Genomic DNA, 27,355 nt, shown 5'->3' with positions numbered 1-27,355 from the left:
AAAGCTTCTGCCTTTAGCTACATTCACCAAGAGCTAATATCTTAATGCAGCTCTGTAGCTCCATGTGGCTAGTTGAAATAGGTATGGTCTTTGTGGGAGAGGAGGGAAAAAAAAAAGAGGTACTAAAAAGAGTAGTTTAGCTGACAAGTTTTGATTGTACGGAGTGTAGGTATGTTACAGCTGGCAATGAGCTGGCACTGCATTGCTGCACAAATCTTTGTCAAAGCATTGGGCAGATTCTCTTGCCAAGACTGCCGGTTTCTCAACGTACATACATACCATAGTAGTAGATCTTTGTACCTTCGACGACCAACCTTTGATTGCATACATTACGTAGCCAGGTGTTTGAGCAAAACTGCCTTGCCTCAGGTGCATATGCCCCGCTCACAGGACATGGGTATAGACGCATTGCAACAGACCATGGGAGTTGAGGGGAAAAAAAAAAACAAATGAAAAAACTAAACTTACTCCGTAACATGTGCGTTGTTGGTCTCAACTGTTTTGCCTGCCGTACCAGAACGCTCGCCATAGTTTTGATGTGTACCTGGGCGTATACGTTCCTCTGTACAGTAGTATCCCAAATGCTTAATAAAATGCATGCAAGCAAGGACCCTGGTGAGCAGATCAACCATGGCTAGTTTTCAGACCGGTGAATACAACAATATACACGAATTGTTGACTTTCATTTTCACGCCCTCATGCTGTACTGTAGCTCATTACTTCTCTTTGTTTTATTTTCATTTTGTTTTTATTTGTGGCTATTTTTTTTTTCTTTTTTTCACTGCCCCCCCTTCTCCTGCCGGACGGTATGAATGGGACTTCGGAGAAGCTTTGTGCATGCTGCGAGGGCGATCCCGGGCTAGGGGCCCGTAAAATTCGGCAACCTGATCCGACTGGAACGACTAGGCGCCGCAGAAACACCCCCGTTGGTTCGGCAGAGCAGGATCTAGAACCTCTAGGTCGTCCTTTTAGCGATTTTATTCCTTTTTTTTTTTTTTTTTTTTTTTTTTTTTTTTTTTTCTTTACTCCTTGACCAATGTGGAATCACTGGAATACCGGCCCGTTCTCGGGTGGTAGGCGGCGCGGGACTGAGCTGATTTGCGGATTTTCTTTTTCTTCTCTCTGGACATATTACAAGGCTGGTTTATATCAAAGATCGTGCCATATTGCATCTGTTGACGGTCTGTCCACTCCGTAGTGTAGGGATGTTTTGCCGAAGCTGTGGCATGCGAGCTGCTTTGTAGTTTACAGTAGTACAGTTAGTTCACTGGTGTACCAATGACGCTCATCTTGCATTGTGGTTCTATGGGCTTGCTGTTTGTTTATTCTTTCCCCCATGTGCCGTTTTCTGGTTTTTTTTTCTTTCTTTTTTTTTGTTGTTCCCCGGCTGCGGTTGTACCCGGCTTGGATAACCATTTTTTTTTCCCCTTAAAAAAAAAAAAAACTGGTTATTTTGATACTTTTCTAAGAGGAAAAAAAAGACAGCGCTGAAGATGGAGTCTTGGCCCACAATTACTGGACTTTCCGGTCATGCCAAGTTCTAAAAGGCCAATGGAGGCATTCGTCTCAGTCACCTATAGGGGCCATAGTATTTTTGATGTGCCCAGAACATACAAGGTATATATGTATATGTGAAGATAGGATATACGGAGTAGCAGGTCCGCATATACAAAGTGAACCAAAACAAGGCAGTCGATTGGCTACCAGGCAAGCCATATCGTCCAAGAAGTAGAATCAACATGGGGCGCGGACGATGTATCGTGCTCTTGCATGGCGAGCGAGGATCGTCCCTCTAGCTGCGGCAAACTGTGCACCTTGCCGGCGTCCACAGATTGGGAACAGTCAAGAGAAATAATGGATTGAGGCCCAGACCAATACTATGCACATGCACATGCAGAACACCGGTGCAGTGCAGCTTCGCCCTGCCAACTCGGTGTGACATACCATATACAAAAGGTGGTATGATTTTGGGTGTCAACTGGCGCCATCCCACTGACGACAAAGGTCGTCCTGCCCTGTAGGGTAGGCCTCCCCTAGATCCAAACAGCCCATCTCGCGGCAATAGGGCGTCGACCCCGCAAATCGCCGGCACCTGAATCGGGATCGAAGAAATCATGCAATGATTTTGCTTTTGCTTTTGCTCAGTCATCGTCGATCGGCTCTACGTAGGAAATCTGGGTGTCGACTGGATACGAGATGTGGGTGCCGCTAAGGCTGTTGATGCAGGGTAGCCACGACGAGTTGGATGGGAAGTGGCAACTGAGGCAGACAGGACAATGTCAAATGATGTTCTCGGAACAGCGTATTCAACAGATCGTCTCAGAACTCCCCTTTGTGTGCATGTGCCCATGGTCTCGATGTTCTATGCAGAGCAAAACCATCATGTGGTCCCCCTTTGGCCTCAGCTTAGAAGCTGTTGCATATCTCGAGGGTTCGGCGCATGGCGCCGTCAGACCCCTAGCTCCCTTGTAATTATCATTCAAGTTGAGTGATGATAGCTTGGGCAAAACAGCGTGGCTTATCGGTTGCCACTCTGAGATGCTCTAGATAAATTGCGGCGCTTCTGGCGGCAGTAATAGTGTCTGTTCCCTCCTGGAGCCCCTGGGATCGACCACTTCCTTAAGCCGAATATGTCGAGGGTAAGCGGGAGGCCATTCAGTGAGCTTGAAACGCCTCCTGTGCTGGATGAGGTGCCGTCAGGTAGGTGATATCTGGAGCAGGTCGAGTCCGGCTGATCATAGGCGTAACCTTGTGTGCCACTGTAGTGTCTATCAGATATAACGATAAACCAACATGTGTATGCATAATATGAGTCTCGCGTAGGCTCAGGTGCGGACCTTGGCTTGAAATGCCATTTCGATTTTGGAGACTCTGGGTAAGCACGGTTTGTTTACCCTCATTCATCGTATCCCTACATCCTCCGGTCATTCCATATAGGGGGAGGCGGCATACCAATTAGTCTGCTTGCAAAGTGTGACAATGCTTTACCTAAATGGTATTGTAATTTTTGAGAATGTTCTTCCATTATACTTTTAATATCCCCGATATGGTGTACATGACTTGCCCTGGTTATCCTAGTCCAGCTGTCCATGACTATCCTGGGTGAGCTGGTAGTCAAGACGCCATGTTCTGAGCAGTCGATACATGCATGAGCTTATGAGATTGTAGTAAGCCGCTTGACCATCTCTGGAGACAAGGCGGCTTGTCCAACAAACTCCGACATTCATTCGTCACGGCTCCCGAGCCACCGGAACAATGATGCTCTAGGGCTACCAAGGAGTAGCCATGTATGCCTTTATGACCATCTGATCCCAAAGATGGTCTTCTTCCCGGATCCATCGCGGCCCTTGGCCTCGGAATTTTCGAGATAAATTCTTTGGTGCCCCACCACATCAACATAAAAATATCGGTACTCGAAGTCATCGGCGCCAACACGCTTTACAAGGTGAATGTTCGCCATGCCCCGCCCCTTGGAGCCTTCCAGATTGAAATGTATCATCATGTGCTCATTTCCCTGCGCATCTCTCCGTAATGTCGAGCTGGATGTTGTAAGTAATTATCAGTAGCCTTATCTCCCAGATCTTGAGGTTGGTGTATGTTTAACGGAAAGACTCACGCGATCGGCCTTGCTCTCCTCCACTTATTGCTTGTCTCCTCCCCGAAAGCAGTTATGCTTTTGGAATCTCCCAGGAGCTCCAAACATCGTGGATCTTTGCGAATGCGATCGACAGCTCGGTTGTAGTATGCTACTTTAGAATCAGGCGAGAAGACCTCTGAGTAGAGTAGGTAACCAATTCCTCCCTGGGTGAAACAGCACGCTCCGTGTCAGCTGAGAGACCAAAATGATAGCTTTTGTTGTGTGATAGCCAAAACCCTTTGGTATCTCCATTTACCAGATTTCTGGGCCTGGCGCGTACGTACCGTCAGAGCCATTCCTACAAGAACCATTCCAAAGTTGAAGGTCTGCTGCACAGCACGCGACGTCTTCTCTCCGCCGGAGAGCTCAGTCCAGGGTACGCGACCATCATCGTTGAACGGGGTCACAGCTCTCCTTCGTTGAGATGCACTACTATCGTTGGCGCTCGTGTTGGTTGCGTAACATCTCCTCGATGTGATCAGTGGCCTGATTTGCTGGGATGCGAGGGCTCGAGGAATGATGATGTTGGCAGCGGCGGCCGTTTGGAGCTTCATATTGATGGATTGATTTGGGCCTGAAGACCCATCTCTCTTGATCGTATAGTGTAATGAAAATTTCAGGCGGTTCGTTCACTCCGCAACAGACCTCTGATAGTGACGAGATCAACTATGTGATCATTGGGGGTTTCCTGGTCGCAAAAACAGGCATCGGAGCTCCAGAAACGCGGCTGTAAAAAAAAGCTTATGAGTTTGATGCTTCAAGGCGGGCCAAATCCGAACTCTTGCGCAAGCTTGGGACTGGAGGCCGTGGGGTTCCAAGATCAGGCTAGTACGGTTGAGGCTTAGCTCAAACTGACAGAAAGCTGGCAACCCCTGACATGACCCGCCGTCTTATTCATTACATAATACAATCCGTACTGAAAATGTGGCCGCCTTGACAACTTCAACCCATTTGGACTCCATTCGCCTTGAGAACCGACCGCTGTGAACCCGCCAGTACTCATTACTTTGACAACAGAAGCCATATATCGACACTGCCGAAACCGCCACCATGGCTGCGCTCGCAAGCAAGCAGCAATCACAAAAGATTTTTGAGAAGCTCAAGACTAAGCAGGCAAACAAAGTGAGCCCCGCCACTGTTCCCTTCACCCCCCTCTTCAGATTTTCCAGATCGATCAGCACATACATATCTCCACTACCGCCTGCCCATGCGACGCAACTTTTTTGTTGTTTTCAGACTGCTCGTGAAAGTAGCCCATGTTACGCAAGAGATTTGCCGCCTACTGACACTTATGCTCCTTGTCTGCAGATATGCTTTGACTGTGGACAGAAGAACCCAACGTGGACTTCCGTCCCATTCGGAATCTATCTTTGCCTCGACTGCTCCTCGAACCATCGCAATCTCGGAGTGCACATTTCCTTTGTGCGCTCCACAAATCTCGATCGTGAGTACTTTTGTTGCTTCCACGTGCGCCTTTGTCAGAGCTGAGACTTGAAGGTTTCAGACCAAGGCGACATCCTGTGACTGACGTGGCTGCATTGTGGATGGACAGAATGGCAATGGGACCAGCTGCGCGTCATGAAAGTAGGCGGTAATGAATCAGCCACCAAATTCTTTCAGCAGAACGGCGGATCCGCCGCCTTGAACAGCAAGGACCCCAAGACCAAATATCACTCGCCCGTAGCGACCAAGTACAAGGAGGAGCTGAAGAAGAGAGCAGCGCGGGACGCCAAGGAGTAAGTACCGTCACCCTGATATATGTCTTACTTGTCGAGCGCTAACGAGCGTCTACACTCTAGATACCCAGAGGAGGTTGTCATCACCGATGGCACCGACGCAGGAGACGGCACAAACACTCCCGCTGGGGAGCCGGATGACGACTTCTTCTCCTCATGGGACAAGCCCGCGATCAAGAAGCCCACGCCTCCGGTCTCGCGAACTGCGACCCCGCCAGTAGTGGGAAGGACGCCATCTCCTTTCCTCACTGCCGGTGGCGCCAACGGGAAGGACATTGCGCGCACTCCCTCGCCGCTCGCCAAACCTGCCGACAAGCCAGCCGCCAGCCGAATCACTCACTCATCCGCTCTTAAGAAAACTGCGGGCGCAGGCCCCAAGAAGGCAAATGTGCTTGGAGCGAAGAAGACTACCAAGCTCGGCGTGAAGAAGGTCAACGCTGAAGCCATTGACTTTGATGAAGCCGAGAAGAAGGCCAAGGAGGAGGCTGAAAGGATTGAGAAGCTGGGCTACGATCCAGACGACATAGATACTACTGCCACCAAGAAGGTCGGTGGTATCAAGGCCGAGTCGAGCGGTGCTGGAATCCTGGCGCCCACACCCGTCAGCCCAGCACGCGGCGGATACGGCTCATCGGGCCACAGCCGGGAGAAGTCAGCGTCCGAGATGGAGAGGCTTGGCATGGGCATGGGCAGGCTAGGATTTGGTCAGGTTGGTGGCAACAAGCCCGCCGCGGCAGCGCAGGCAAAGAAGGGTGGCGGCTTCGGTTCGGTTGGCCCTATCAAGGCGACTCCGGAAGGTAGGTGACGTGATCGACTCCATTGTATGGCAAGAGTGGAAGACTGACAGTTTCTCGTAAATGTAGCCGACGAGGAGAAGTATGCGCGAAGCAAATTCGGTGCCCAGAAGGCCATCTCATCGGACGAGTTCTTCGGCAAGGGTTCCTATGACCCCAATGCCCAGGCCGAGGCCAAGACACGGCTGCAAGGCTTTGAAGGTGCCTCGGCCATCTCGTCCAACGCCTACTTCGGCCGGCCCGAGGAGGAAGAGGCCGAGGAGTACGGAGACTTGGAGACTGCTGCTAAGGACTTCATTCGCAAGTTTGGCCTTACGCGAGGCGACGATCTCGAGAACCTTACAGCAGTGCTTGGAGATGGCGCAACGAAGCTGCAGGGTGCCATTCGCAGCTATCTCGGCAGCTAGACGCCTTGTTTTGTTATTGGCGTTACAAATTCAGTCGAGTTGATTCGATATCGGAGGTGAAGATGTGACAAACCAGAACGGTTTCGTCGCATTTTCAAAGGTACTGGGGATGTGGGCAAGTAGAGTTTTACTGTAACAGTGTTTGCTGTTGGGCGGCTGTTATTCACATGAGTAAAGGGGTAGAGTGATAAGATGACTGGGCAACATCAACATTTCAGACACTTAATACAAATCTCTTTTTTCATTTTAGTACACATCAAAGGGGTTTGCTTTACTTCTTCTCATCAGGTGACTTTTGATGTATAGAATAGTTTTAGTCTGAAAAGGTTTTGGTTGTTAGTCCCAAACCATGCGGCGGGGTGGCTTTTTTGCTTTTCTTGTTTTCTTTAACCCCAGAGTGCTGCAGAAAGAATGAGTCTACTACAGAGACTGAAACTTGTATTTGGTTGAGCGAGGAACTACACAAGACTGTATGAGGTTAGCAAATAGAATCACAGCGTCACTGTAACCTACATCAGCATCATGCAGGTATAGAAAAAAAAATTGCTTCGGTTTGAAATATGTGTATCAATGGATTTTGTTCATGATCACCTAGAGCTATACAGTTACAGGCCAGACAGATATCTACCAACCAACCGGAAAGCCGAACCGAAAGACTTTGAGCGGTATATACATAATAAAAATGGCATGGGGCATTAAAGGATAACACAGCTCATCAGAAGAAAAAGGTCATTTTTGTTTTTCGGTTCGTTTACAACTTGGCATTGGCCTTGACCATCTGTGCACCCTGTCCCAAGCACGCGGCACCGTCGTTGACCAGCTCGTCGACAACCTCCTTGGCGCTCTTGAGCTCGTTGACGACGGCGGCGCACTTGCCCATCAGGAACGGCCTGAACTGGTCCATAAGCTCGTCGACATCAACGTCCTCCTCAGTCTCGACATTTGGCTTCTTGTCATCCTTGCCCTTGGCCTCGCCGCTGGCAATGTCAAAGTTGGGACCGTCACCACCGCCCATAAGCTTGTCGAGGTCGGCCTCGTAAGGGAGGATTCCCTTGGAGGTCAGCTCCTTGATCTCATCCCGGCGTTCGTTCTCCCAGTTGAGGATGTACTCGTTCTTCCTGACGCGCAGCGGACGGCCGGTGAAGATGACGGTCTTGATGGTGTCGTCATAGCTGGCGGTGCGGACAGCCTCCTTGTGGGACTCGGGTGCGCCGGCCTCGTGGGTAAGGATGAAGCGTGTGCCAACCCAGACGGCGCTAGCGCCAAGCATGAGAGCGGCCGCAACGGTCTGGCCGTTGAAGATGCCGCCGGCGGCAACGACCTGAACGGGACCGCCAGTCAAGGGCGACTTGTGGCCCTGGCAGGCCTTGGCGACGGAGGGGATGAGGATGGTGGTGGGGATGCTGCCAGTGTGGCCACCACCCTCACCGCCCTGGGCACAGATGATGTCCACGCCGAGCGAGAGGCACTTGGCGACGTGCTTGGGGTGGCCGATCATGTTCATGTAGAGGATTCCGTGCTTGTGCAGGCGATCAACGACGTGCTTGGGCGGCACACCGACGGCTGAGACGAAAAGCTTGGCGCCCTCGGCAATGATAATGTCAACCAGCTCATTGAGCTTACCCTTGGTGTAATCGTAGCTGTTGGGAGGAGAGGGGAAATGAGGTTAGCTGACATTGTTCTGAGGTCGAGAAATACCCCTCATTTTGAATCTCTGTTCTGTAGACTTTGTGGGAGTTTAAAAAAAAAAAATACTAAGCTTACTTGGTCTTGCGCGCATTGCCACCAACCTGCGGCAGCAACAAGTCGACACCAAAGGGAGCGTTCTTGTCGTGGAGATGGTGCTTCAGCTCGGCGATTTGGTCCTTAAGCATCTCTGGTGTGTAGCCGACGCCTCCGATAACACCCAGTCCTCCTGCGTTTGTAACGGCAGCTGCCAGCTTCGGTCCTGCGGCGACGTTCATGCCGGCGAGCATGACGGGGTGCTGGATCTTGAACAGATCGGTGATAGGGGTTCGGATCTTCTCTGTTGCGTGGAGAATGCCCCCAAAGGAGCCAAGAGTCAGCAAGTTGACAGATCACCGACTTGTCTCTCGCCTGCGTTGAATACTTACGTGGTGAAGCCATTGTGACGGTTTGTGTCCGTAGTGTTTGTATGTGTGTGTGAACGATGATGGTATGAGATCCAAGAGGGCGCAGCCACTAAGTCTGAGGGGTATGGGGCTATGAAGGAGTTGTTGGTTGGTGGTGAGGATTGTGTGTAGATAAGTGATGAAGTCAAGAACTGAACAGAAGTCCTGAGAATTGGGAGCAAAAGTCTAATAACGCCTTTGGAGATAACGCTTATTGATGTAGCAGTCTAAAAAACGATAACCGGACAACGGTGCGTGGGTTAGCCACATGCCTCGGGCAGCCGAGGTCGATCGTTGGAACAGGCCATGCGCTAGCAGTAGGTTTAATGCTGACCTCTTTTGCCGGGGTGTCCTGGTACGCGTCTCTTCTCGGTTCCCACGTCGGGCTAGCCGCTGAGATTTTTGTTAGGGGGCTCGGGGGTTTAAGTGGGGCGCGGGGGTGGATATGCCGAGGCAAACTGGCATCGTGGACTACAGAAAAACAGCTTCGCTACCTTTTTTTGCCAGAACGGCGGCACACACCAATAACCAGAATGAGACAAGATCCCTACGCTTACATTTTCATTTTTGTTCTTTTTGATACCTTTTCTGCCCGTCCGCTCATCTCGTCTGATCATTCTCGTCCGATCTCACAACTTTCTCTCGTCAAGTCCGGTTATTGCTGGCAGTGTATGATGCACAATTGTTGTAAATAGGTTTCGGTGGTATAATATGCCGCGGCTAAAGAGTAATCCTTTCCCCGATCAGTCCGAGCGAGCCTCAGGTTCTAGTGCCGGGCGACGGTTAACCTGGGGTACAGCGCAGTGGTACTATTGGCTGGCACCGCTCGTCCGTACATTCCATAATAATAGCGCTGCAAAAGAGGCTTCCATCTGTGGTGCAGTGGAGTCGGCCATCAGCCACAAAACACACCAACCCGCATCGGGAAGAGAACAGGAGCAACTGTGGCTAGTGAATGGCTTTCTCCGAAGCTGGGACGCTATTGGTGCAAAACATTATGATCAATCTCGCAGATCCAATTCTTCAAAGTTGACCATATTGGGTAGGTACAAGCCTGAGAACTTACTTACTTACAGTGCTTGCCATATTTTCGCTCTAACATTTTCTTTTTCTCATTTGTTGTTCCCTGGTTCCCCTTGGTCTTTTATCTTTCTGTATCTTTCTTTGTTGTTTGCACATGGTATCTCTTCATCTCCTGGAGGATTTTGTCCCTTATGCGCACCGCTGAAAACAGGTTACATCCCCGTTGTAGCAACATCGCCTTCCCACAATGAACATTTCGACCTCGGCTGCGGCGCGTCGGATGACGCAAAGGGCTGCTTGCTCTGCATGCCGTAGCGTTGAGATAGCCTGCGTGACAAGAAACGTAGCACGTTTCCTTCCTACTGGCAGCTGTCAACTCATCACCAGCAGAAGGCTTTTCTCCGTCTCTCTGCATTCAGCAGAAGCCAAGTCCGTGGCCTTCAAACGCCATGGTCTGCTTCCTCAGCTACAAACACAAGAGAATGCCCGGCAAGCCGGGTCTGGCCTAAAAAAGGAACGGCGCACCGCCTACATTGCCCTTGGAAGCAACATGGGTGATCGCATAGCCATGATTGAAAAGGCATGCAATGAGATGGATGCGCGTGGTATACGTGTGATGCGAACTAGCAGCCTCTGGGAAACGGAGCCCATGTACGTCCTCGACCAGGGACGCTTTGTCAATGGAGTCTGCGAGGTAGACACGAGCCTGGAGCCATTAGCCCTTCTTGACCAGCTGCAGGATATCGAGAAGTCCATGGGACGCCAAAAAGTCATTGATAAGGGCCCGCGGAACATTGACTTGGATATCCTGCTTTACGAAGGCGTGATGCTTAAGCATGAGCGCCTTGAGATACCCCACAAAGGTATCCCGGAGCGAGAGTTTGTCCTGCGTCCCTTGACAGAGTAAGCCGGAACAGTAACTCCTTGTAATCACAAAAGAGATGAGAACATTCTCTGATATTCTCACCTTTCTCACCCAATAGACTCATTCCAGACAAGGCCGTGGATCCTGCTCGCCCATGGAAACTTGCACAAGATTACCTTAACGAACTTCCTCTCTCTAGCCCACCCCTGACCACCCTGACACCTCTGTCGCCTTCGAATCCTCCACTGCAGGCTGTCAAGCCAACACGCGGAACACACGTCATGGCCATACTCAATGTTACTCCGGACTCTTTCTCTGACGGAGGAAAGCATGACTCAACCGATCAGTCATCGCTCAAGTCAACCGTCGAGGACTTGATCAAATCTGGTGCCACCATTATCGATGTCGGCGGGCAGTCGACCGCTCCTGGAGCCCCCGAGGTATCGTTGGAGGAAGAGCTGGCGCGTGTCATTCCAGCTGTGAAAGCCATACGTGCTGTATCTCGAGACCATGGATTGGACAGTGGACCAAGACGGGTCCTCATCAGCGTAGACACTTACCGTGCCGCTGTTGCAGAGGCAGCAGTGTCTGCCGGTGCAGACGTGATCAACGACGTGTCTGCTGGCGCCCTTGATGCTGACATGCTCCCCACTGTGGCCCGGCTGGGAGTCACAATCTGTTTGATGCACATGCGCGGAACGCCTGCAACTATGAGCTCGCTGTCAGATTACGACGGTCCATCTTCATCCTCAACAGACCTGGAGTCGAATTTAAACAGCACGGAAGAGGGTGGTCTTATACCCTCAGTGGCCAGAGAACTACTTGATCGCGTCGCCGCGGCCGAGGCTGCTGGAATCAGGCGGTGGCGCATCATTCTCGACCCGGGCCTAGGTTTCGCCAAGGAGCTACCGGAGCAGAACCTTGAGATTTTGCGGCGTCTAGATGAGCTCCGTCTCTGGCCGGGGTTGGAAGGACTACCTTGGCTCGTTGGACCCAGCCGCAAACGCTTTGTCGGCGCCATAACGGGCGTCAAGAAGCCGGCCGACCGAGTTTGGGGCACTGCCGCCGCTGTAGCAGCTGCTGTGCAGGGCGGTGCCGATGTGGTGCGTGTTCATGATGTGCGCGAAATGGCGCAGGTTGTCGCCATGTCGGATGCAATATGGAGACATGGTGGCTACTCGAGCCGTGATCACTAGAGCAGTTCCTTACCTTTTTGATGTGAGCGGCTGTCTCTCGCCAATAGAAGGCATTTTCCCATGCATACGCCACCTTATCTGGGAAACATTTCGGGGCTTACTGCCGGCGGGATCCGACATCAGCCATCATATAGCCTATCTACTGTAGTCCTTCCAGTGGCGGACTCGGAAGGCGTTTGTCACTTATACGTTGAGGGACCTATGTGCCCCTTGAGGAAATTTTAATTACGGTAGTCCGAAAAGCAACCATGCAAGCTCCCGAGAGGCCGGAATTAACCGCGTCATACAACGGCTGTCCAAGAAACCGAAGACCACGCCAGTTCTACAGTAAATATTGAAATCCTCTATAATTGAGTCGATCAACTGCAAAGCAGCGTATCAGGTCAGATACGACATCCGTCATCAGTAAAATACGAGCCGGGAAGGTCTACCGATGCGTGCATACGGTACATACGAAAATACGGTAAATTATGCAGCCAATTTCTACGGACGAGTCGTTTACTACTGTTCGAGCCCCACTGAACTGTCATCATAAGATGATGACGATGGCCACAGCTACTAGACAAGGTAGGTCACTTGATCGGCACATGGCTGAGAAGCAATAAACAGAAGATGCAAGGCGGTGTCATAGGACATGACGAATGCTGTTTGCCGTGTGGTGCACTAGCAAGGATTCAATGCTTCTGGGCCGACAATACTACCCCTCATTTTCACAGCAATCAGCAGGCAAGCGACCCGGCCACAGCTGGCATAAGCTCTGAAAACCAGCCTGTCGTCACTTGGTGATCAAAGTACTCTCTGTTGAGACTTGAAAGTATCTCAATGTATGGGCCAGGGGACATCTTTGTACCCATCCCCCCTTCCCTATCTCAGTTTTCGCCTATGCCGGAATCCCCAGTTGGTGCAGGAGGCCCACAGCGTGCCCCTGTAGCTGCCCTGCCCTGCCCTTGCCTGTGCCCCTCCCTTCTTTTGCGGGTTTTGCTGGGCTGTTGTCCCTTTTGGTGAAGATGTGGCAAGCAGCACTGGCAACAGGACCCGAATCAGCGCAAACTCCAAGGCGAACACCCAACAGTAGCAGCAGCAGCGTACGATCGATGCTCCTTGTTGGAGAAAGTCTATTCTGTCGTGCGCACGATACGATACATACCGACCGCCTCATCGGAATACGAGCGGGACCCACAGGTTTCTTGTTTATTTTCGACTAGTGCGAACGGATTAGAAAACCTTAATTGAACCTCGTCCTCGCTCTTGGTCGGGAAACAGACCTTTTCTTTATGGCGCAGCTCGATTCAATCGAATGTTTTGGACCTAGCCTCTTTTTTGTTCGTTCTCTAGAATCATTTTAAACTAGTTCTAGGTGTGGATCTAAGTCTTTGCTCTCACATGAAAATATGCCCCAGGACGCCCGCCCTCATTCCGTCGATCCCCCATTCTACCTACAGCGGGAAATAATTGTTAGTGGCTGCAACTCTAAGCCCGCAAGAGCTTACAGGCCGGGTCTTGCCAGACCGGTGAGTGGTATTTCAATTATTATTAGTCCAGACAACTATTATAAGTAGGTTTTTGGGCGTTTGCTAAAATCCCTCGAGGCAGTCATGTGCGGCATGGGGTCGTATTGCTGCTGACATTACAACCTGCCGCAACAGGAATCAATTTCCTTGAACCCGGTCAACCACCTTCCTGGCCCTGCCAATCAATTCCTCAACTGCCGTAGCGTGCTTGTCAGTGGAGTGTGTTATGCCGAAGATCCGACGCAGAAGGCGAGAGGGCGAGAAAAAGGAGAACAAACATGGCAATTAACAGGGTATGGGGGGTTTGTTGTTGACAGAGGCAACAAAAGCCAAGAAGAAATCGCCGCAATCTGCAGCTTATTTTTTGCTGACACAGTCGATAAAACCTTTGTACCTGTCACAAATCTGGCCCCGCTACTCCGCCGAGCAAGTCTAGGAAAGGTAGGTAACCATTGTCAAAGTAAAGAACAGCCAATCGCCAGCGTCATAGGTGGGATGCACCTCGCGCTTTACTTCTTAGATCTGCAACGGAACGAAAATAGAGGCCGACGGCGCATGACCCCCCCTCCTTTTCTTTTTCTTCTTCTCAAGCCCATTTCGAATTTTGCTTTTCCTAGGCCAAGACCCAAACGGTGGCTCGAGAAGGGGGGTGGGACTAGACCGGAAGTCCAACATATACCATGTAGGCCAAGCCAACGCAGCCCGGGACCGAACACTAATCTTGAAATAAAGACAAGACGGGAAAGAAAGAGAGAAAAAAAATAGATGCCAAAAAAGAAGAATCCATGAGTTTGGTTTTGCTGCGCAGGCAAGGAAAGGTCATCATGACAGGCTATCATATATTGAGATGGTCTTTTTCTACTTCCCTTTGCTCTCTTTTCTTCTCTCATCTCCACTGCTCTTTCAAATGACAGGGCGAACGAGTCTGTGTTTATGGTGTCCCCGATGTCTGCCTCTGTATCGGTTTCACTGCATCAGCAATCAGCCGCAAAGAGAATTAAAAATTAAAAAAAGAAAAAAAAAAGAAAGAAAGGATACGTCCATTCTCTGGCAAAAAAAAACCCTCTTGCCCCACCTCCCTTGCCTTCTCTCTGGAAATCCCCTCCTTCATGTTCCGATCAGAGCTTCTTTAACGCTCTCTCTCTCTCTTTTTTCTACTCATTTTCCTGTCCACCCATACTAATGTTGGCGCTTATTTGGTGTTTGTGTGGGTGTGTGTAGTACTAAATAGCCTTTTCTTTTGTTCACCATCCATCTTTTTCTCCCGAAAATAGGGCATCGTGTGCGTCCATTCCAAACAATACTCCTGGGCACTGACTCCTAAGCGCCGACTTGTCCATCTCATCACTTTTTTTTATCTCTTTTGTTTGTACCTAAACCAAGGGATGTCAGAGAGTGATGGGCCAGAACAAAACCAAGGGTTTGGGGGGTTTTTTTTTAAAAAAAAATAAAAAAAATAAAAAAATAAAAATGACAAGTGACAGATCTCCTTATTGCTTGTTCTTCAACGTCTCCCATTTTCAAACCGGTCAGGTACCCGCGGCATCGGGAACCGAAATAACGCATCTTTGGGGGCTGTTACACACACATGTGGACAGGAGGGAGGATGAACCCCATGAACACACAACTTCAACGGGCCCCCCACAAAAAGAATAGAAATGCCCTGCGCGAAACTGGGGTAATGTAGGTATTAAACCCATAGCCGGTCATCACAACACCTGTCTGCCTAGTTAGACCGGTGTGCTTTTGCTAGTTATTGTCTTTTTTGTTCTTTTTCTTTTTTGTGCAGAAATCCCTAGCTTCCAGGTCTCGGCGAGAGCGCTTTTTTGTAGACAGTCACAACAACAGGAAAAGCAATTTTTCTAGGAGAGATAGCTCCGGTCGCAACTGACGCAGTCACTGCATGACTTAATTAATATGGTCTAGGAGCATTCCAAGGGACGATGAGCTGGATGCATGTCGTGCATCCGCTCAAGATACCATAATGTGATGCTCGCCATCCCTTCACTTGGAAATAAGATCACTGTGTTTCAACTATCTCAAGCTTTGATATTATCCTCAACGGACATGAATCTGATGTGGCTGCCGTCAGGTCGAAAATCAAAATGTCGGCAACCTCAGAGACCATCAGAAATTCATATAAGTCACAAAACGGGTAGCACGTCTTGCGATAAGTATATGCAGAATAAAGACGGCCACAATATGGAGCTCGCAGGCGATATGGATTATTTTTTCGAAGGAAGTTTCCTGCGAGCGAAGGATTCATAAAAAGTACGACAGTAGTTGAGTGGAGGACAAAGTAAAAAACCAACAAGGCCAAGAATGAAAAAAAAAAGCCAGATGCTCCTGGGTATTCCTTGCAAATGCCACATTTCCGTACATATCCCATTCCCTATCCCAAAGCGTCAAAATTCTGTTCCGTTTTGCCAGCTATTTCCCAACACCAGCGCCTTCTAGGTGTTGCCCGTGGAGACAAACGTTTTGTTTTGTTTTGTTTCGGCATTCCTCCTTTTTTGAACACAGCCCATACATAAACCCAAACAGACAAAGAGAAGAGTCAAAAAAGGAAAGTAAAATTGAGAACAACATGCCAAGGAGATCGTTTCCATCATTTCATCAGATCTGCACAGCCAGAGATTGTTGGCAAATCTAGACAAGAGAGAAAGGGGAACTAGGAAAAGGAACACAAATAAGGAAACATCAAAAAGATCTAACAGTCTTGGATACTCCTCACAAACACGCACGCTGTGGGTATCAACCGGAGGCCAAGGGTTTGAACCAAGGTTGCCATATGATTTGGTAGGAAAAGTAAGCTCCACGGGTCAGTTGTACCTGTGCCGAGAATTTTCATGCGCAGAGGCGCTGCAATTTGTCTCGGGGAAAGACATGTGGTTGATCATGTAATGTTGAGACCGGATGCGGCTGGCACAGGGTAAAAACCATTCGATGTGTGCTTGCTGTCGTAGCGCCCACATTGTCCGGAACTGCTGTTCCAAGAAGCTCCAGGATAGAAGATGCTCGGCAAGCTGCCTTCGTATTCATGTTTCACTGACCTGGAGATGTGATCGGATCCATGAGCGTCACTGCTGTTGTTGGCATGCTGTTGGTCCCGGCTAGGGTGTTGAAACATTTCCACTTGAGTGCCGTGTTCGTAGATGGCTGCCGGATAGTACTGATAGTCCTTGGAGTCATGAATTGGCTTGGAGTCTTCCGACATGATAGGATCCACGCCTGTATCTTGAGATCCATGTCGATTGTGCGAATACTGGCTTCCGCCCCGCGTGTCGTATGCAGCGTGACCGGTGAAGTTCGACGAGAGAATTCCGGCTCCGCCAGAGGTGAAATCAGAAGTCCCCATGATCCCACCACCCCCATATCCGAGCCCAGCACCTGAATTTCCACCACTAGTGTTGCTGCCTCTCCTTTCGGACTGGTAGTGACCCGGTGACCGCCCACGCACGATCATCTTGGCTGACTTCTTCTGGGCAACCTTGACCCATTGCTCGTTTTGATTGCCACCGACGTCGGCCCAGAGCTCAATTATAAGGTGGTAGTACTGCTGCTGGGCACGTCGTTTCCCGTTGTTTGCAGTTGCTTGTTTGAACTGAATCCGCTCGAACGTGTGCTCAACCGCCGTGGGAGGAGCATGCTGCTGCTGTCCATATCCACTCGAGTCGTAATGGCCCCTCGAGACATCTCCAGTCACTGGGTGGAACAATCCAAGCTGAGGGTGGTGGTGGTGGTGATGATGGTGGTGTGTTTGAGTTGGCTTGGGTGCCAGGCGAATCTTGTCCGGCGCCGAGGTCGGGCCCTTGTCTCTTTTCGGTGTATGCTGCACAAGCTCGATCGGCTGACTCTCGCTTTCGGCTACGACGGCCGAGATGCTCATTGCAAACCCACAAACAGTAAACGTCTGCCCCGTACTCTCTTGCGTAAGTTGAATAGGAATGTTGGTGGCCCATGCATGCTGCGGTGGAGGGGAACTCATTGTGTAGGCACAGTTACAGGAGAAATAGTTGCGTCTGTAACAAGTCCATTCACCATCAGCAAGGAAGAAGCCCTTATCAATAACGCCAATAATGTCAAACTTGATCGGTGTTCCTTTGGGCGTCCCATCCATGTAGCAAAGACTCCCAAACGTCACGAGCGGTTCAAGCTCAGGAACCGAGAGGTTCTTGTTGACGTAGCTTTGGTCCATCCTGCCCGGGGAGAATAGTTGAGAGCTAGTAGCTGTAGGCGATGAAATGTGGCTTCGTCGGGCCAGATTTCCGTTGAAGTTTGCTGCCGACCGGGGCTCGTGCGACCTCCTGGCGTAGGTTGGGGTCGTGGGAGAGTAGATTTCTCGGAGCTCTCGAGAGCTAGTCAATGCTGTGGATCGAGGAGCATGCGCATGTGCCATGCCAATAGGGGGGTTGGTGCTGTCGCAACTATCAGTTTGAGTTACTTCATGTTATCAGAGCAGAGGAGAGTAATGTCTGTCGCCATAGTTTGTTGGCAACGGTGCTCCTTCTCGAAAGCCAAGACACATCCAATATCTTTGAAGACATAGCGTTTGGAAACATGCATGTTCATACCTGGATGGAAATCGTCTCAAAGCCGCCGCGTTCGACAGCAGAGAGTGGGGGGCTCCAGTATAAATCTGAGGTCCCGACGGGTCTGCTGGATAAGCAGAAGGAGAGTTGAAGATGGAGGAAGTTGGACCAGGGGGGTACAACGATAAAGCGGGCGGCACCTGTGGCTGACCTTCGATTCCACTTGCTGGGTCTTGGGGATATCTGATGCAGTTTAATTAGCGATTCTGTCCAATAGGGTTGCGCACTCTGGAGAAACTGGCGTCTGTCATTATTTTCTTTCCGGGGGCTTGACGCAGCCAGGCCAACTGGTACTGCGTTGCCTTTGCGACACAATGGGCTGGGGATTGATGGTGGGACGACGCTGTAACACTGCCAGCATGTTATGTCGCACAGCAAGTAGACAGCGGGGATGGCTCCGTTCAATGGCACAGAGGGCGTTCTCGACGATTGCGTCTGCCGGGAAGGCCTGCAGAGCCTGAAGTGATATAGGTACTACCTTGGGTTGTGCCAGCTTTTCAGATTGCCTGTCAGTTCCCCTGGGGGTCACAGACATGAAGACAGAGCCTGGTTTCTTTCCGAAGACTGATTATCCTCCGTAAGTCGGGGTCAAAAGCTGGTTTTTGGGAACACGAGAAGAAATTGAAAATTCTGACATGCACTTGGTGCTAGCAAACCAAGTCTTGGCATGGGGATCGTGGACAGGTTGAAAGTAGTTACCTCGGGATTTACTTTGGGCTTGTTGAGGGGGGGCAGGGGATGGTGTGTCATATGTATAGAACTTGGAGACGTGGCTCCGATCCCAGCTCCAATGCCCCTGTATGGAGCAAGGGGCCGCCTAACTGGAATAAGTGGTATGAAGCTTCGTGCTCTTGAAGAGGCCAGGCTGGGGTTGACAGTACTGAAATAGATTTTTCGACTCACCGTATATCTGTAAAGCATTCAAACGCCTGGCCAAGCGGAGATGTCGGCTCGAAGTCCTGCTGTGAAGGTACTCGTGGTTAGATTACAAACAAGAGCAAAAGAATATATGGTGAAGATGCTTCCCGATGCATAAGCCGACTTGAACTTGAATGGATGCCAGAGGAAATGCAGTAAAGTATGTAGCACGGTGGATCATTTGAGAATGTGAAATGACAAGTAGACGCAGCACGCCTGCAGACAAAAGGCAAGAAAGCCCCTCCTTGGAAGTGTTTCGCCTTCATTGCAGCATCGTGAGATTTGGTAGGGCAGGTCAGCAAGCTGTGGTGGCGCATCAACTGCGCGAGGCGAAGAGATTGGCAACCTACGAAAACAAAAGTTACTCATTAGCGTGCCGATCAACAATGGTGACCCAAGAAGACAAGGGGCCCCAAACTCGATGTGCAGGAACGTGATGAATCAGCCATGTCGGGCTCGACTGGGAGGGATTATGGGAATGAAGCAGACCACGATGGGAGATCTTTCTGGTGCTTATCGAGCTCTGGACAGCCCGGTCGGTCTGTCACCCACGCCCATGAATGTGTGTTTGGCGGGTGTCCGCAAATGTGGAAGGGGGTAGGCAGGGATAGCAGGTACTGTCTGCCTAGGGAGTTCAGAAACGCTGAACACCATCAGGACGCAATAATCCTCGACAGCCCTGCTTGGTAGGGTGCTTGACTTTTGGATGTATCCCCTAGGTACCTTTGGGTAGTCCAGGGAAGTACCTCAAGTACATTGCTGGCGAGGACACGGCTGGGAACCGATGTTGTGCAACCACACTTGTCGCATGCACACCACCCATAGGCTGCCATTAGCAACAGCTCAGAATACAAATTCCTTCCGGAAGAAGCCTCGAAAGGAATCATTATTCTTGTAAATGTTCCCCTGAAAGGCGTAGCATTGCACCTTGCATCATCTTCTCCAATGCCAAGGACCCCATACTCGCGTGTCAGACGAACAGAAACAGAGGAGCCGCAAAGCTCTGATGCATATTGAAAGAGAACAATGCCGCAGTGTTGACGAACTGATCCGGTAGTAGTAAGAGTGGGCTTCTTCAAAATGTGATGGGGAATGCGTTGCCACAATGGACATGGGATAAATGGGTGGATGTGAAGTGAGTGTTCGGGGGACCGGTCAACTACGATAACCGGTGAAAGAATAGATGAAGTGATTGGATGACAGATGCCAGGTTTTGTGTGGTGCGTGTGGCTTGACTGACTGTTGGAAAGGAAACACACCTAATCCCTGGGCCTGGGCACCGTTTCCACCACACCCGCTCCTCTGCTCTTGCGAATGCTGTAGTACAGCAAGGCATATTTGGCCGCCTAACCACAATGCCTCATTCGCTTCAAAAAAGGACAGCTCGCTATCGGTATCAAGATGCGAAGCAAACCATGAAGCAAGCCATCCCAATGCGAGACAGGTCAAGCTGAGATGAATGTCGTACCTGTAGGGCCGCATTGGCAAAGGTCACGATAGAAGGGGAAGTCCGGCAGTCACGGCCTGCTCAAAAAATTCAAGCTTCAGGAAGCGTCACTTGGTTGTGTGCTTTGCTTTGGTAGTCGAGTGTCAGGCAACCCCGACGGCGGTGGCGTGCTTGCGAGCGTCTTAGAGACCAACGTGCATCCCAAATGGCAGTAATAAAAAAAGAAAAGAAAAAAAAAACAAAAGACATGGATTCTGGATAAAAGAAGGGGAGAGGCAAACAAAAGCAAGTCAAAGAAGGCATCATAGACCAGGAAGAAATAACCAGGTACCTTGAGTTGTGCGGGATTCATGGAGTCACTTGTGCTGACTGCAGTAGGGGCCCGGCAAAGCAGAGCGTCGATATGGCTCTGGCTCTTGTGGGGCTGGGTAGTTAGGTACGGTATGGCTGGCGTGTTAGCTACCTTGCAGATTGGATCCCCTCAGGGATGACGTTGCAGGGGTTTATGGTAGGCTATATGTGGAGCCCGCGGGCGGAGGGTGCGTGGATCTTTCCGCACACCCCATGGAGGCCAAGAGGCGGGTAGCCCTTGCAGCTGTCCTGGCAGAGACAGAAAGAGGATAGGCCAGCTCTCCAAGTTCTCCAGCGGCGCTGCTTAGTGACCCCACTGAAGAAACGAAGAGAAAAAGTAGAAAGCAAAAGGGAGAGAGAGTAAAAACGCACCGTCATCTTGAACAATGTTGCGACGCTACGTGAGCAAAGCTGCTCGGCAGTCACAATACCAACGACGTGTTACTGAAGTTTAGTCTGGTCACATAACCAGAGGTCAGTCAAGGGTTTAGCCCGCCAGGGTTATAGGCTTCCTGGCAGTCAAGATGTGTATGAAGGTTGCCGGCTAAATATTCGTGAATATGGTCTGCCCGTCACCAGTACTGTGCTACCGGCTCAGCAACTGGCTGGACAGCTAGCTGGGACTAGCTGATGGAATAGCCCCATTCTGAAGTATTCGGTAATATGGTTGCTTTATCGAGGGAATGGGGTCGGGAGATGCGCAAGTCACTAACCAGGCTTTGTTGTAAGCGTGCACACCTATCTAGAAGAACAGTCAGCTTTAATTCGACAACTTCCGTGCGTAGAATCTCAGCAAGAGATATTTTCCACAAGCGTTGCAATCGGCATAGATAGGAGACCCTGCGTCTAGTAAGCTGAGTTGACGTTGTATAGCCGTGCAAGTCCGGTGTTGCGACTAGCTTGCAACTACAGCCCTGCCCGGAGCTAAGAAGGTGACCATGCAAGTAATACTCTACCCGCAGCTGAGAGACATGAAAGAGGGTAGTGGCATTATTGACGATTGCTCGAGGGAACTTGTGTGCAGCTCTGGGAACCATTCTTTATACCGATCTCGGCATATCGTCTAGGGCTTCATTGACCGTGGAGTAGGTGAAGTTAACTTACGGCTCGAGTCTTCGTGCGTTCTTCGTGTCTAGCAGCGTTGAAGATATCAACTACCTTGCAGATTTCGGTAGGCTGACTGTTAAGGCTTCTCCCGAGCTTGATTCGTGGAGCTGATGCTTGTAAAAGGCGATGAGTGCTCTGGAAAGGTTCTTGCTTTCCAGTTCTAGGGACTGGCAAAAAAACACGAACCAGGCCCTCGGCACCGATTGTTGGGTCCACTTGGAAGGTAGCCTAGCCACCTTGAATATAGAGGTTGATGTTGTCGATGGAGAAAAATAACCGTCTTTCGCTTTTCTTCGGACCCTGACACTCTCGCGTTCGGAAAGCGGATACGAAGTTGAAGGATTGCTCCGGATCTGAGGTCGTTTGTGCGAGGCGAGATCTTCCCTTTGATTTCGACCCAGAATGGTATGGTCACATGGGAGGAGAGTGGTGCAAGACTGTAGTAGAACAGGCCAGGATGGAGGGGGGTTTGGATACTTTTATGATCTCTAAGAAGGAGAAAAACAGAAGAGAACCCCTTTATGGCGCGATTGCCTCTCTGGATAGGGAGGATGGCGGAGGACAGAGAAGAGACAGAGTAGATATTAGGACTTTGAAAGTTCCAGATCGGGTCAGGGCGTATGTCCAAAGAGTCAAGTGTTGTTGGCCGGCCAAGATGGGGGCAAAGAGACAGCCAAATGAAGGATCGAGAGGGAGTGGGCGTATTGAAATACCTAAGGTAGGAGACGGGGGAAGAGGCGTGCATCCACTCACGGTGAGAGATTGATTTCCTGCTTAGATTGGAGGTGTGGCGGGTCAGTAGCAGATCAGTTTTATTCCCTGCTCTTGTAATGGTAGAGGCTCAATCCGCCTCACCTCCAGTAGTGAAGAGCTGGCTTGGTAGCACAGATTTGGCGGCCAAGAGCTTTTTCAGCAGCCGAGAAAAAAAAGCACCCAGCCTTTTTTGTCTGGAGCGAGGACGTGGCAATGATGGAAGAGAGGGTCGGCTTGAAGCACCCAAGATGGGCTGGCAGGCTTGATGGAAGTTGCGGGGCGATGGACGCTTGGTGACTAGCGTCGTTGCGTATTTTTATTGATTTCTTTGTCTGTTGTCCTTTTTCGTTGATTTCTTTCAAGACCTGGCAGGATCGGGGAGGGGGTGGGTCGCGGAGAAAGAAGGAAGGAGCGAAGAGAGACTCTTGAATAGCAGAGAATCACTCGGGTCTTGTGTGGAGTCCAAGACAGCGCGGGCTCATAGGATAGGAGTGACCTCATAACAGAAGAACCAGTCCAAGAATAGACGGAACTCAGCGGCAAAATGACAATGGATGTAATTCGTGGTGATATGTGTTGACTTGATGCCTTGTTGATGGGGGGCTAGCAGGTTCACTCGAAGGAAGACGTTGACGAAGCTCTCTTTAATTCCCTAGATGGTTCACGGCTTTGTCCTCACAACTAACATATTCGTACACCCCTCCCAAGATCCATCACATATCTCATACATCAGTCAATGCCTGCATCGCCCAGGACTGACCAGGACAAGGTTTGGCGACGAAAGACGGTGTGCAAGCCAACAACGTTCGCCGTTGAATTGGGGGTTGAGTTAGAGAAGACGGCGAGTACTGTACATCTGGAGACATCTGGCCCAAGCGTGCCACGCCCATCTAAGTTCTCGATATGGATACTACGTGGACAAGCAGGTAATAAAGTAACTCCTGAAAGTCACTGCTAAAAGAAATACATATTGAATATCTTGCATTGATCGGCCTGTTTGCCTTAACTAACAAAAGGAAGGGGCCAAGCGCTAGAAAAATATTCCGTAAGTTGAGAGTATGGCGTTAAGGTACAATACGTATTTTCATCAAATACACACTTCGTCACTTGCTAGGTTGTAATTGTCGAGCGCTAAGGGCAGACACTAGATACTGTCGAATGGCTTTCATTGGGCTTGCGCGCAAGCAAATCCTTATTGAGCATGTCTCAACCTCTCCCAATGCCTCGAAAAGCTTTTTTTGTTGCCATGCTGAGGCGAGTGCAGATTTTAAGCGCTCGCCCTTTTTGACAGCCTAAGTTCAGAGTCATTCAGGTCCTGACATGGTCGTCGCACACAGCACGACGCTGCCAGCTCCTTCCCCCTATCTGCCGGGAGCTACCCTGGCAAAACAAAAAAGAAAAAAAGAGAAAAAAAAAGAGCAGGACTGGGTCCAGTAGTACAAACGCGTCTTCCAATGATTGACACAAACAGCAAGGGGGGAAGGATGTGACGGGTGTTGCACTACCCGTAAAGCACCAACCGAGATACCTCGCAACTGCTAATTGGTTGGGGTGTGTAGTGACCTTTTTTTCTGGTGATGATTGGGTGTGAAGGAGTAAATGAAACGGGAACGAGTAGAAAAACTAAAAAAAGTCTACTTGACCAAAGCTAAACCAAATATAGATGGAAATTGAGTGATCAAATCCAGGTGGAGAGCAACAAAGTCCCGGGTAAGGCCGAGAAAAAAAGAGGTACTTGCAGTATTTTGCCTTTGACAAGAGACAAGAGCCTTCACGGTACCTCTTGCTCGTCGACGGACTTCCCAGGACAACTCGGACGTAGGCAACCGGGTGAGGCCGCAGGATATGATATTAGGGGGAGTCCACTAGGACCCCAGATTACGCCACTTGTCGAGGATGTCAGTTATTGATTGGCGACAGCTCAGGCCAAGAGGGGGTTGGACGGATAGCTGCAGCAATCATGGAATCAGTATAAGTCATCAAAGTATTTACTCGATTTGCAAAAGCCTGAGGCCGGACTGACTTGATGTCATAAGTCTGTCTGCCGGGACGATTTAGGTGCCTGGCCATGCCGTATAAACAACCATCTTTACCTAGGCTCCTTTTTGGATCCTCGCTGCTACCAAAGACTGTTGGTCACCTCACGTACCTTTCGAGTTAGCTCTGTGACGCAGTCAACATCTCCCACCCCCGGAGGGTAGGAAAATTTTATCAAATGTTTGCTCTTGGCGGAGAAGCCCGCTTGATGATTCAAAAGCCTCTCCCCGCAGCCCCCACAGTAGGCCGTTGAACCAAGGTAGGTATCTGATGTTGACTTTAAAGTATTTTTCAAGAGAAAAAGAAAGGATATGTATTTAAAAAAAATTGCTCTCTTCTAGAAAAATAAATAAAGGAGGCCGGTATGCAGTGGCCCATAGCCGTGCCCCTGACCTCGCTTCTTGATGAGTGAGGGAACCAACCAAATATTCTCCGAATGCACTTGACCGGTGAGGCTATGGCAACATTCGGCTGATTAGCATAGGTTCTGGAAGCCCGTCGCCCTTCCCGATCCTTACCTTCCCTTTAGCTTTCGGCCTTATCGACTTCTGACGCCAAGTATGCTCGAGATAGGGTGATTTTTAATGCGAGGCATGCGCGCGCGCGTGTGTGTTGTATGTAAAAAGTGGCCTTTGCATCAAATCTCTCACTCCAGCAAGGGAAGAAAGAGAAGACAAACCGGAAGGCTATAGATAGACTAAGGCTAGATGGGTTCGAGCTCCACTCGCCCCTAGCGGTGCTGTCAAATGTACCATGTGAAGGTCCGCTAGGGAATGACATATTTAGCCCCTGGCGACATTCGAGGGGGAGCTTTTCTTGTCCCGCATGGCGGCATCCATTCCCCCCTTTAGCACGTAAACCACAGAACCCAAACTTTCCTAGCTTCCGTGGAGCTCTGTTCCCTGGGTGGCTTTTTTTCTAGAACTAGTTTTGAGATGGAGCTCTGAACAGTTTAGAGCTCCCCTTTGCCACGTGAGTAGTTTTTTAAGCTTTATGTTCATACAGATACGTCAGACATCGAGATGCAACTAGCAATGTGCTGTCGGGCAGGACTTCCTAAAGAGACAATAGCCTCCTCCGACTGCAACCACAAGCAGTTAGCAGGAGGAGACGAACTTTGAAAGCTTGAAAATAGGACCTTCATCACTCTTGGTGGGTATGTGGGGGTAAAACAGCATACCGAGGCTTATGGCCATTCTCTCTTTCTGCTGATAGAATAGAATGAAAAATCAGGTCATTATTAGTCCTTGCGTCCCGGATCCGCCACTACACTAGGAAGATCTAGTCCAAAGAGCAAAGTAGCCGCTTTTACTATCATATGCACGTAAGTCAAGGGAAGCTGCCGGGCGGTGGGTTTCCGTCTTTGTGAAGCAATGCTCCCGCGTCGCGTGGCAAAGAAATAAGTAGAAGAAAGGGAAAAAAAGGAAAAAAGAAGGAGAACCTTGCTACCTAATCGAATCAACCAAGGAATTTCAGAGTAAGGCGATGATGGCTACATGACCGAAGGACTATGTGTCAACATGCTGCAGCTACTAAACGAGCAGCTGAAAACACAACAAGGCGAAAACAAATTGTGCTGGGATGTTTATAGAGGTGGTTGTTTTATTTTTGGTATTTTATTCAATAACCACTTAGCTCAGTCTCGAAGTCAAAATTAGGCCCACAGCCCGACTCTTAAACTGATGCTTTACTTGGACTTTACTCAATGTAGACACCCGGGCGTCTGTCATTATTGCGTAGTTCTCTTTCAGGGCTGCGTTGAACAACAGACTCCACGCTTCAGATTAGCCTTCCGGTTTCGTTTCCGCAAATAACAAAATTAATATCTCCCCCTGATCATTGGAAGTCTCCTTCACAATGGCTAGCTAGGCCTGCTTATTTTCAAGAGACAAAAAACGTGTCGCCCGTCAGCCCTAAGTTCGGCTCCCAGGTTGGGACATGCGCCTTTTCTCGTGTCCTCCCATGTAAATTTGATTAATGCACACACTCAGTGCGGGCTGCTGATAGTACTTGCGAGGCATTGGCTGGCCAACTGCTCTGCACATTAAAGGGTTTGATGGTGTGGTTCTTTGTGCAAGCATCCGTCCTGTCTGGCCCAGGGTCTCTCCTCAACTTGCATCGTGGGCTGCAGCTGGTCCAACCCTGGGACTTGCCGATCTTGTTCTAGAGGCCACATGTTTCAGATTTGGAGGCTTCCTTTCGGCCGTTTGTCCTTCTGCCCATGCCCCAAAGGAGCAGGTGTAGTATCTCTGGCCGAAGAATCCCGACCATCCATATGCGCGCTGGTTCCGACCGTATTCCCCATTTGGCCCTCTGGTCCAGCCGTTCTCTCTCTTACCGTAAGATGCACTGCTCACAACACCAGACCAGCGTGAGTATACAGAGCTTGATGCTTCTGATGCTATGTTTTCTGTTTAGATTGGGATGCGGTTTCATACCCACCAAGGGGAATGTAACACCCCGGAAAAGACACATCAAGATATTCTCCATGAGACAATCATGCATATGAGTGATGATCAGAGTAATCCTGAAGACTATACTTGACTTCTGTATCGGCACCAATTTTATTTTCGGGTGCGGCAGGGAATGTTCATGGAGAGCGCTGCCTAAAACCACCCATTTACCCCGGCTGCTCACCCATCATGGCGAAGAAAAAGATGAAAGTGGTCACTGGGTCAGTAGAGAGGATTCAGGGACTTTCACAGCAAAAGAAAAGAGAAATCAAAATTGTTGACTGCTCCTTTGACATCTGTAAATACGTAAATACAACACAAGCCCATAGTCTCTGAGAGCAGGTCTCGTATACCCTCAGATGCACATCATTGACAGTTATACATTCTGCCGTGGAT

The 27,355-nt window shown here is 49.9% G+C and overlaps 7 protein-coding genes across 7 annotated transcripts; 2 read left to right on the top strand and 5 right to left on the bottom strand.

Moving 5' to 3' along the window:
- Positions 1 to 3,017: 3,017 nt before the first annotated feature.
- PgNI_04039 (uncharacterized protein) lies at positions 3,018 to 4,357 on the bottom strand. The gene is made up of 3 exons (XM_031124091.1): positions 3,922 to 4,357; positions 3,617 to 3,801; positions 3,018 to 3,539 (listed from the first exon to the last, which is right to left on the bottom strand). The coding sequence occupies exons 1-3, from the start codon at positions 4,189 to 4,191 to the stop codon at positions 3,296 to 3,298; spliced, it is 699 nt and encodes a 232-aa protein (XP_030985755.1). The 5' UTR covers positions 4,192 to 4,357; the 3' UTR covers positions 3,018 to 3,295.
- A 234-nt stretch (positions 4,358 to 4,591) lies between these two features.
- PgNI_04038 (uncharacterized protein) lies at positions 4,592 to 6,931 on the top strand. Its single transcript, XM_031124090.1, has 5 exons — positions 4,592 to 4,759; positions 4,946 to 5,081; positions 5,190 to 5,373; positions 5,437 to 6,170; positions 6,237 to 6,931. The coding sequence occupies exons 1-5, from the start codon at positions 4,688 to 4,690 to the stop codon at positions 6,572 to 6,574; spliced, it is 1,464 nt and encodes a 487-aa protein (XP_030985754.1). The 5' UTR covers positions 4,592 to 4,687; the 3' UTR covers positions 6,575 to 6,931.
- Positions 6,932 to 7,119: 188 nt separating this feature from the next.
- Positions 7,120 to 9,034, bottom strand: PgNI_04037 (uncharacterized protein). Its single transcript, XM_031124089.1, has 3 exons — positions 8,689 to 9,034; positions 8,339 to 8,600; positions 7,120 to 8,214 (listed from the first exon to the last, which is right to left on the bottom strand). The coding sequence occupies exons 1-3, from the start codon at positions 8,699 to 8,701 to the stop codon at positions 7,326 to 7,328; spliced, it is 1,164 nt and encodes a 387-aa protein (XP_030985761.1). The 5' UTR covers positions 8,702 to 9,034; the 3' UTR covers positions 7,120 to 7,325.
- A 209-nt stretch (positions 9,035 to 9,243) lies between these two features.
- PgNI_04036 (uncharacterized protein) lies at positions 9,244 to 13,933 on the top strand. Its single transcript, XM_031124088.1, has 5 exons — positions 9,244 to 9,748; positions 9,941 to 10,632; positions 10,713 to 12,815; positions 12,940 to 13,301; positions 13,380 to 13,933. Exons 2-3 carry the CDS (start codon positions 9,977 to 9,979, stop codon positions 11,788 to 11,790), a joined length of 1,734 nt encoding a protein of 577 aa, XP_030985760.1. The 5' UTR covers positions 9,244 to 9,748; positions 9,941 to 9,976; the 3' UTR covers positions 11,791 to 12,815; positions 12,940 to 13,301; positions 13,380 to 13,933.
- Positions 13,934 to 15,321: 1,388 nt separating this feature from the next.
- On the bottom strand, positions 15,322 to 17,786 carry PgNI_04035 (uncharacterized protein; the record flags this gene model as incomplete). Its single annotated transcript, XM_031124087.1, is given in 2 exon segments — positions 15,322 to 17,728; positions 17,746 to 17,786. 2 exon segments carry the CDS (start codon positions 17,784 to 17,786, stop codon positions 16,198 to 16,200), a joined length of 1,572 nt encoding a protein of 523 aa, XP_030985763.1. The 3' UTR covers positions 15,322 to 16,197.
- An 83-nt stretch (positions 17,787 to 17,869) lies between these two features.
- On the bottom strand, positions 17,870 to 18,428 carry PgNI_04034 (uncharacterized protein; the record flags this gene model as incomplete). Its single annotated transcript, XM_031124086.1, has 2 exons — positions 17,870 to 18,076; positions 18,168 to 18,428. The coding sequence occupies 2 exons, from the start codon at positions 18,426 to 18,428 to the stop codon at positions 17,870 to 17,872; spliced, it is 468 nt and encodes a 155-aa protein (XP_030985762.1).
- Positions 18,429 to 26,685: 8,257 nt separating this feature from the next.
- Positions 26,686 to 26,811, bottom strand: PgNI_04033 (uncharacterized protein; the record flags this gene model as incomplete). Its single annotated transcript, XM_031124085.1, has 1 exon — positions 26,686 to 26,811. The coding sequence occupies one exon, from the start codon at positions 26,809 to 26,811 to the stop codon at positions 26,686 to 26,688; it is 126 nt and encodes a 41-aa protein (XP_030985757.1).
- Positions 26,812 to 27,355: the final 544 nt, after the last annotated feature.

The sequence above is a fragment of the Pyricularia grisea genome (assembly GCF_004355905.1).
Source record: "Pyricularia grisea strain NI907 chromosome Unknown Pyricularia_grisea_NI907_Scaffold_2, whole genome shotgun sequence".
In the NCBI taxonomy this organism is placed as follows: domain Eukaryota; kingdom Fungi; phylum Ascomycota; class Sordariomycetes; order Magnaporthales; family Pyriculariaceae; genus Pyricularia; species Pyricularia grisea.
Note: the sequence above shows the minus strand (reverse complement) of the source record. Positions and strands in the feature narration are given on the sequence as shown.